The 10479-nt window shown below is 34.9% G+C and overlaps 1 protein-coding gene across 1 annotated transcript; it reads left to right on the top strand.

The window, feature by feature from the left end:
- Positions 1-8393: 8393 nt before the first annotated feature.
- LOC130934660 (uncharacterized) lies at positions 8394-9995 on the top strand. Its single transcript, XM_057864207.1, has one exon. The coding sequence runs from the start codon at positions 8394-8396 to the stop codon at positions 9993-9995; it is 1602 nt and encodes a 533-aa protein (XP_057720190.1).
- Positions 9996-10479: the final 484 nt, after the last annotated feature.

The raw sequence follows: 10479 nt of genomic DNA, 5'->3' as shown, positions 1-10479 counted from the left end.
ATTCAATAATCCAAACCTTATCAAATTGATGCATTTGAGAAGAATCATTAAAATCGCATTCATTCAACTGATTTGAAGTTGATTCATTCATTGTTTCAATTCAAAAGTGCATATCAAAGAAGAAAACAAAGAAGAAGATGAACGATGAAGATAATTGCGTTGAATCAATCCAAATCCATAATACAAAGAAGAAAAACGCGAAAGAGGAGAACAGCGAATTTAATTAGGTTGAAGAAGAAGAAGAAGAAGAAGAAGAAGAAGAAGAAGAAGGCGAAAGACGTTTACGTTGTATGAAAAAGTTTACGTTGAGAAATATTGATAACGCAAAATAAGAATTCGTTATATAGGTTATAAAAGGCGCGTGTAAAATAAGCAGGGGTGTGGGGCATGAAGTGAAAGTTACATGGATACCATCCATGTAATTTTTACATGAATGTAAAGCTTTTCCCTTTTTATAATACTAATATGTTACAAAATGTGAAAGGACTAAACATGGCCTTATGTGCAATTGAAATAAATTTGTTCATTACAGATAAGATTCGTCGGAGAGATTTAAAGTACGGGTAAAGTTTCAGTTGAAAGGTTTTAAATCCAAAGGTAAGATATGGTAGGTTTTGTGGTTTTGGAGAGATTTCACACTCCAAATAAAATTAAAATAGAACTTAAATTCTATAATCTTATTCATTGTCACCTCTATTTATAAAGATTAAGTTCGATTTTGCTCCCTAATATAGAGGCCAAAAATTTATTTCGTTTTCGGCCTTTTTTTGCAATAAAATGATCCCAAAAGTTTCAATTTGTTTTAAAATCATTTTTTTTACCAAATTTTTTATTTTTATTACCAAATTATTCTTAATAAAAAAATATAAAAAAAGAAAAAAATGTGTAAAGGAAAAAGGAAGAAGGGAAAACGCAAAGGGAGAAGGGTGGGTGGGGGTGTTTGGGAAGAAGAGGAGGAAGGGAAGGAGAGGGGTTCTCGCCACCGCCGCCGCTGATCCTCATCGTTCGGTCCTCGTCGCCTCCGCTGGATCTTACTGCCAGATCTCGCCGCTGCTCCTCTTCCTGGCTCGACGTCGACGACAGTAGATCCGTGAGAGTGGACGTCGCGCGCCGCTCGCCGTTTCTGCTCCTCCTCACTTGGTCGTCGGTCGTCGCTGCTCCTCGCCGGTTTTTGGTTTTTTCTGGTTTTTTATGGTTTCTTCTGGTTCTGCTGCTTCTGCTTCTGATTATCAATTCTTCTGGTTTCTGTTCTTTTGTTGTTGTTCTTTGATTCTATTATCCATTATTTTTTCTGAGTTCTGAGTTCTGGTTGTTTTTTTTTTTGAGTTTTGGGTTCTGAGGTTCTGAGTTTTGATGATGATGATGATTTTTTGAGTTATGGGTTCTTGTTGTTCTTTTGTTGTTATTGTTCTTGTACTTGTAGTTGGTTTTGTTGTTATTGTTCTTTTGATTCCATTGTTGTTCTTTATTTCTGGTCATTGGTGTTGCTTCTGTTCTGCATCTGCTTCTGTTCTGCTTCAACTTCTAGTTTAACTTCTGCATTTGGTTGATTTTGGGAAAAAAGGGGGAAGGATATTTTTGTCCAAAGGATGATTTTAAAACAAACTAAAATTTTGGGGACCATTTTGTAATAAAAAAAGGTAGGGGACGAAATAAATTTTCGGCTTCTACGTTAGGGATCAAAATCGTACTTAACCCTATATATAATGAATAAATTATTAGGATAGTTTATTAGTTAGTATGATTTACAATAAACAAAAAAATTATTATTCATATACTAAATACTCTTAATAACTGTATAAAAGCATAGTTATTACTAAAATAATAAACTCATAGTTTATATCTTAACTCGTAAGACTGTTGCAGTATTGTAATTTACAAAATCGTAAAACAAAACGTATATGTGACTCATAAATTAAAAAAATATAAACATATAAAGGTTTAAAAATATAAAAATAAATTCAAATTTTTATATATCTATCAATTATCAGTTTTTTTTTGTTTTAATTATTTGTGTAGTATATTAATATACATCAATAACTAGTACAATATAATCCTTTTGTTTCAAAGAAAGATAATTTTATTAGATGTTAATAAAATTACAAGTGTCTATAAATAGTACTATTGACAGAAACAAAAAAAGGAGGTCTCCCAAACTCAAGACAAATGAGTAGAGTAGCAACGGAAATAAACTAAAGAAGAAGAGAAAATTGCAGAAAGAATAGAGAAAAGTAAAAACTACTATTTAAAATATAATAAAACAAATTCAACATTAATTTTAACTTTATTCTCTTTTTCTTAACAATAAATTAACAATATCTTTACCTCACTAATCTAGTTTATCTATATACCAAATCAATTAATAGATCAAAATGAAAAAGAAAAAAAAAAGAGTAAAATAGAGCACCAATGTTAAAAGGGTTGAGGAGAAGAAAGGGGAGAAGCAGAAGAACAAAAATAATGGTCAATATTGAAAGAAAAAAAGAGGGAAGAGGCCGAGTGACAGAGATGATGGCAAAGAAAGAAGAGAGATTTAGCCGAGAACTAAAGACAACACAACGACTTTAACAACAGAGACTATCGAGATGATGAAAATGAAACAAGACAAATTCTGAGCACTTTCATCAGAAATGCGATTTCAGCAATTTTGAGTGTTTTCTCGGCATTTCTGCACGAACGCCATTCCTAACTCTTACTCAAAGAACATAAACGAGACGAATTGAGGGAGTAAAATCGCAAACTCGTACGATTTCACGAGTTGGCTCGTGATTCTAACTACTTTTACTTATTACTAATTAATTATGTATCTAAATTAAATTTTAATTAATATAACAAAAAAAGATGTAAATAGAAATGGTAATAATATAATCAATCAAATAAGATAGGAGTAAATTGATATAACTTTTTTCTTAAATTTTTTTTTTTTGGTATAGAATTATTCTTTCTTGATTCTTCTCTAATTCTCTCATTTTTTTTATATTCTATATTTTTTTTCTTGCAATGCTATTTTCATTTACCATCATTTTCAGTTTCTATGATAACTTGCCAGACTCAATTAAAAAATAATCGAATACAGTTAAGGAATATTATGAAAATCTGATGGTTTATGTTAGTAATCTAATAACATATTTTTAGTTCATATTTTTAAGGGTTATGTTAGATAACCAATAATTTTTTTGAACAACATAAACAATATATCCTAAAATTAGCCCAATTCAAATAAAACACACTACATTTCTAAATTACTCACCTAAATCTTAATATTAGAATAATCATCCGCACACCTAGTAAATTGAACATCCAATATATTCATTATTCACATTATTTAATATTTTCATTGTCTATTTATACTTTTCTTATTTTTAAATATTGATAACTAACTCTTAGCCAAAAATAATAAATTTTACTGGTTCTCTAATATTTTTTATATTTTTAAACAGAAAAATTAAACAAGTTCAACTTAATTAACCTGAAAAAATAACTTAATTAACCCGCAAAAATAAAGTAAAAAAGAAAAAACAGCTCAATCCTTAAATTTGGGGGTGGATAAGAGCCACCTGTGCCACGTGCCAAGTGAATTTCTATTATACGTATTGTTTATAATTATATATGTAACATATTAAAGAATCGAGTATAACTAGCAAAATTTTTATTAGTGTTCGTTTGTCAGTTATCGAATGGGTCGGTTGAACGGGATGGGTGTGAGAGACTGAAAATTTGGACCTGGGTTGCTGGTGAAGGGATGGATTTTCCGAGCTCGCGTCAAAGGATGGACGGTTGAGGCCTCGTGGCCTTCTTGAGTTGTGATGTTGGAGAAGGAGAGCCACCTTCAAAAAGAACTCTGATGCTCAAGTCAAAATCTATACAGATAACAGTAAAAGTGAGATGAGGGAATCGTGACATACCTCGGAAAAGGATAGGGCCCTCTCCTTATATACTCTGCACCTAGGACGGGTCCCACAGGAGCAGACCCGCTTTCCAGAAAGTTTCCTTTCCCCCATCTATCAGGTGCCTTGCTGGAGCGGCGAAAGAGTCGGGTCGGATCGGACTTTTGGCTTGGGTTCAGCGTGCCCGTCGGGTCAGCCGTCCGAGCTGGGGCATTGTGCTAGCTGGGCTGGGACGGAATAATTATATTTGCTCATTATTATATGTATTATGTAAAAGTATGGATTATATCATAATTTATTTAACTAAAACAAATTTAAATAATATAAAATATTATTTTTATCATTTAATAATAATGTTATATTTTATTTTTAATATTCATATTTTTTATTTTATTATAACTTTATATATTTAACTCCATCTATTCTACACCTATGGACATAATTGGTCCTAAATCCGGATAAAGAAAGAGGGTTGTGTTAGGTCATCGACAACCAACATAAAAATTTAGTCGAATTTTTATGACATGAATTAAAGATGTTATTGTGCTAAAGATAAGTCTCTTTGTAGACATAATACATGATAGAGTTCAATGATATCGTTTGATCTATGTAGCCAATCTCATCTAATAGGATAAGATTTGTTGTTGTTGTATTATTATAATTTTATATCTTTATTAAATTATTATCTAATTAAATGATTCGACTAATAATTCACAAATTAAACCATTAATTAAATAACCCAATAATTTGATTGCGATGATTGTCAGTTTAGTTTAAATAACTATGGCTATGGGGTTTTTTTTTTTTGGTATTAAAATGGTTAGATAACTATGGTTAAATGGATCAATTCGAAATCTAACCCTTAAAAAATAATCGAATACAGTTAAGAAATATTATGAAAATCTGATGGTTTATGTTAGTAATCTAATAACATATTTTTAGTTCATATTTTTAAGGGTTATGTTAGATAACCAATAATTTTTTTGAACAACATAAACAATATATCCTAAAATTAGCCCAATTCAAATAAAACTCACTACTTTCCTAAATTACTCACCTAAATCTTAATATTAGAATAATCATCCGCACATCTAGTAAATTGAACATCCAATATATTCATTATTCACATTATTTAATATTTTCATTGTCTATTTATACTTTTCTTATTTTTAAATATTGATAACTAACTCTTAGCCAAAAATAATAAATTCTACTGATTCTCTAATATTTTTTATATTTTTAAACAGAAAAATTAAACAAGTTCAACTTAATTAACCTGGAAAAATAACTTAATTAACCCGCAAAAATAAAGTAAAAAAAAAAAAGAAAAAACAGCTCAATCCTTAAATTTGGGGGTGGATAAGAGCCACCTGTGCCACCGTGCCAAGTGAATTTCTATTATACGTATTGTTTATAATTATATATGTAACATATTAAAGAATCGAGTGTAACTAGCAAAATTTTTATTAGTGTTCGTTTGTCAGTTATCGAATGGGTCGGTCAAACGGGATGGGTGCGAGAGACTGAAAATTTGGACCTGGGTTGCTGGTGAAGGGATGGATTTTTCGAGCTCGCGTCAAAGGATGGACGGTTGAGGCCTCGTGGCCTTCTTGAGTTGTGATGTTGGAGAGGGGGAGCCACCTGCAAAAAGAACTCTGATGCTCAAGTCAAAATCTATACAGATAGCAGTAAAAGTGAGATGAGGGAATCGTGACGTACCTCGGAAAGGGGTAGGGCCCTCTCCTTATATACTCTGCACCTAGGACGGGTCCCATAGGAGCAGACCCGCTTTCCAGAAAGTTTCCTTTCCCCCATCTATCAGGTGCCTTGCTGGAGCGGCGAAAGAGTCGGGTCGGGTCAGACTTTTGGCTTGGGTTCAGCGTGCCCGTCGGGTCGGCCGTCCGAGCTGGGGCATTGTGCCAGCTGGGCCGGGACGGAATAATTATATTTGCTCATTATTATATGTATTATGTAAAAGTATGGATTATATCATAATTTATTTAACTAAAACAAATTTAAATAATATAAAATATTATTTTTATCATTTAATAATAATGTTATATTTTATTTTTAATATTCATATTTTTTATTTTATTATAACTTTATATATTTAACTCCATCTATTCTACACCTATGGACATAATTGGTCCTAAATCCGGATAAAAAAAGAGGGTTGTGTTAGGTCATCGACAACCAACATAAAAATTTAGTCGAATTTTTATGACATGAATTAAAGATGTTATTGTGCTAAAGATAGGTCTCTTTGTAGACATAATACATGATAGAGTTCAATGATATCGTTTGATCCATGTAGCCAATCTCATCTAATAGGACAAGATTTGTTGTTGTTGTATTATTATAACTTTATATCTTTATTAAATTATTATCTAATTAAATGATTCGACTAATAATTCACAGATTAAACCATTAATTAAATAACCCAATAATTTGATTGCGATGATTGTCAGTTTAGTTTAAATAACTATGGCTATGGGGTTTTTTTTTTTGGTATTAAAATGGTTAGATAACTATGGTTAAATGGATCAATTCGAAATCTAACCCAGAAGTCCATCTATTTGGTTTTGATAATTTCGTATTAGCTCAATTTCAATCCAAGATCCAACCCAAGTATCCAATCCAACTAATACACATATTTAACCTTGACAAAAAAACAGTCCTTTAGTTTTTTTTTTTTTTTTAAATAAAATTGGCCTTTTGCCAAATTCTTTTTCAAAAACATAAACAAACGAATCAATAGGTAAGGCCTACAATTAAAAATCTGAAACTACTTGACATGCGATAGGATTCAGTAGTTTAACTTGCTAGACAGCTAGAATGCTAGTTTAGGCGGACAGAGTCTAAACTCTAAATTGACCGAATTAGCCAATTAATAACCCTATTTCCAAAAAGTGCAAAGGTTAAAGCTCTTCCTTTAAGTATAACCACATCCAATTCCTTTTAAATATCAAGAATTATTTCTTCAGCGTGCTTGACATTCTTTAAGTCTTCGTGGCATACCTTAATCTTTCAATCAACCTTAAGGCCAAAATGCTAAGCCTCGTACATAAAGACATTTCCATTAATTTCTCCCTGATTATCAATGTAAACATAGGGTCAGTTTGGCTAAACTTTTTAAATAAGTTCTTTTGAAAAAGGAGCTTAAAATATAAGAACTTTTATTAATATATAACTTTTAAATAAGTTATTTTGAATTTGGATAGTTATTATAAAAGTCCTTGTTTTAAAGTTGTGCATTAAATAAGAGTGATAAAATAGCTTTTGAAAATAGAAAAAGTCACATTTTTTAACTTTTTCAAAAGCTTTTAAATAGCTTTTTGAAAAGTTAAAAATTTATCTAAAAAATTGTACCAAACACATTAATATAACTTTCTATAAGTCAAAAGTTGAAAAAAGTAACTTTTTGGTATTTCCCAAACGGACCCATATTCCAAGACTTTTACTAAGGGACGAGAATAATTAGTCACCTAGTATCAAGGTTTTAGTAATTGTACATCTTATTAATATCGTAGCCTCCATAAAGTTTATACAACGTGTTATACTAAAAGAGATCCGAATTACGCAATCTATAACTTGTCGGAGTCGCTAGAACAAAGTACTAAGAAGGCGAAAAGCACAGAACGCTGCAGCATCAATTGTTACAGTTAAATTTCCAAATGACATCGATGTTAAGAAATGATACAAGATTTTATTTGTAACACATAGAACTCTAACAAATTAGCTAGATTTGGTTCTGGATTTTTAATCCTAATAAACTAAAATGTCATAAAACTTATTAGCACTAATTATCAATCTTTGTTTCAACTTGAGCACATAATCCGCTTTTGATTACTCTAATCACTAGGAATCCAATAGCTTAGCATTATAATCATTGTGTTCTGGACAAGAATCAAGATTTTCATTCATATTAATCCAACAATAATACTGATGTGTACCACGCAATAATCGGCTACTAAGTACAGCTGTTAACCGACCTTAAAGATCAGAAACAACTAAAACAGAACGAACAGATTCTATCTCTCAAAAAAGCTATCTCCAAAACTAAGCAAGACACTCAATCACGTCTCTACACTTCAGAGATATCCCTAACAGCACTAACCGGGAATATCGGAACTAACTAAGCCCACTACCAAGCCGGAAACGCCTATAAAGCTAACCCCTTGAATTCATCAAAGGGCAGGTTCTAGATTAACTTCTAGTCATTTACTCTTTATTCACTAATTATTCACTCACTAACTTGAGCGTCGGAGTGCTTTGTGCAGGTACTCCCCTCGTCGTGTTTCAGAAGACCGAGACCGCACTCATATCCACACTTGGACAGCATATAGTTCAACTGCGTACCCCAGTGTTCGTCCAAGGATCATTGTCCTCGGTCATCACAGACGGAATATTTGGCGCCCACCGTGGGGCCCGAAAGCTAATCCCCACCGTCATCACTACTTTTTTCTTTATTTTCTCCTTCTGCGCAGGGTTCATCAGGCTCACGACATGGCCGACAACGGAGTTCAAATACTTAGTCAGGCCGAACTTATGGCCCAGATGGCAGAACTGCGAGCGGAAGTCAAGAGACTAGCCGAGCTATCCACTCAGCGCAACAAAAAAGAGGAAGGCAACTCCAAAGATTCCACTCAAGGAGGGGCCGAGCTTATAGGTGTCAACCCACCCAAGGAAAAGCTGACCTTGGACAACCCGTTTTCTGAAGAGATTACGAACTTCCAGATGCCAAAGCATTTCACGCTTCCTTCCTCTCTTGAGCCATATAAGGGGATTGGTGACCCCCGAGCTCACATTAAGAAATTTCAATCCATGATGTTTTTTAACGGACCTAATAATGATCCTGTGCTTTGCAGAGCTTTCCCTACCTATCTAGACGGGGCCGCCCTACTTTGGTTCTCAAAATTGTCCGCAGGATCAATCGCTTCCTTCGAAGATCTGGCTAGGTCATTCATCGACTATTTTGCAGCAGCTCGGATCTATGTACATGGATCAGACTATCTAAGCACCATCCACCAGGGCCCGCAGGAAAGTTTAAAAGATTACATGACAAGGTTCACAGATGCCACCATGGAAATACCCGACTTAAATCCTGCCGTCCACCTACATGCCCTTAAAGCCGGACTCAGGCCCGGAAAATTCAAAGAAATAATCGCGGTTACCAAGCCAAAAACACTGGACGAATTCCGAGAAAGGGCAGCCGGACAAATGGAGATCGAAGAACTTCGAGAGGCCGACAAATCCGAAAGGAGACCAAGAAAGGAGGACGACAGGCCCTCCAGATCGGCGAACGCCAGAGACCTCGGCAAACCATTCAAGCTTACTCCGAAATTCGATAACTACACCAGATTCAATACGAAGAGAGAGAAGATAATCAAGGAGATACTGAACGCCAAGATTATAAAGCCACCAACCAGAGCAGGGAGCTATCAAGATCAGCGATTCGTTGACAAAAGCAAGCACTGTGCCTTCCACCAGAAATATGGCCACACCACTGACGAATGCGTGATAGCCAAAGATCTCTTGGAAAGATTAGCACGACAGGGCCTCTTGGACAAATACATCGAGGGCCGAAAACATAGGGAAAGTAACAAAGAAGAACATCATCAAACCTCGGTCAGCAAAGAAACCAACAAATGGTCGAACAACAATCCACCCAAGGGGATAATAAACTGCATATCCGGAGGATTCGCTAGCGGCGGCGAAACAAGCTCGGCACGAAAGCGGAGCTACCGTGCGATGTTAGCAATCGAAGGAACGACACCACCAAACAACAAAGATATTCAGGATTTAGAAATCACTTTTAACCAAGCTGATATATGCTCAGCCGCTCCTCACACAGACGACCCAGTAGTAATTTCTATTCAAACAGGTGACCTTATGGTAAGAAAAGTCCTTTTGGATCCAGGTAGTAGTGCCGATGTTCTTTTCCATTCTACTTTCTTAAAAATGAATCTATCTGAAAAACTAATACAGCCCTCATCCGGAGAATTAGTAGGATTCTCCGGCGAGAGAGTACCAATCAAAGGGTACATATGGCTAAGGACGACGATGGAAAACAACCCATTATCAAAAACCTTAACATACAATACCTAATAGTTGACTGTCCCAGTCCCTACAATATTATCCTCGGACGACCTGCTCTGAATATGTTCAGGGCAGTCGTATCTACTTACCATCTGTGTGTTAAGTTTCAGGCGCAGGATAACAAAATAGCGACAATACGCTCTGATCGACAACAAGCTCGGCAATGCTACAACGCTAGCTTAAAAAGATCGGACGTAAACCGAAAACAAGGGGAGTTCCATTCAATAAATGGCTCAGAAATCTTGTCTTTGGCCGAGCTTGACCCTCGAGGGGATGCGCAGGAAAGACCTCAGCCGGCAGATGAGCTACACGAAATCCAGCTAACAAAGGTGCCGGGACAGGTAACCTACATCGGCCAAGCACTAAGAGGTCAGCAAAGATCGGAACTGATCAAATTATTACAAGAATACGCCGACTTATTCGCTTGGACCCCGGCGGATATGCCTGGCATTAGCCCAGATATCATCTGCCACAGGCTAGCCACGAACAAGAC

This window comes from Arachis stenosperma, chromosome 6 (assembly GCF_014773155.1).
Source record: "Arachis stenosperma cultivar V10309 chromosome 6, arast.V10309.gnm1.PFL2, whole genome shotgun sequence".
In the NCBI taxonomy this organism is placed as follows: Eukaryota; Viridiplantae; Streptophyta; class Magnoliopsida; order Fabales; family Fabaceae; genus Arachis; species Arachis stenosperma.
The sequence above is the reverse complement of the archived record's forward strand: the minus strand, read 5'-3'. Positions and strand labels throughout refer to the sequence as shown.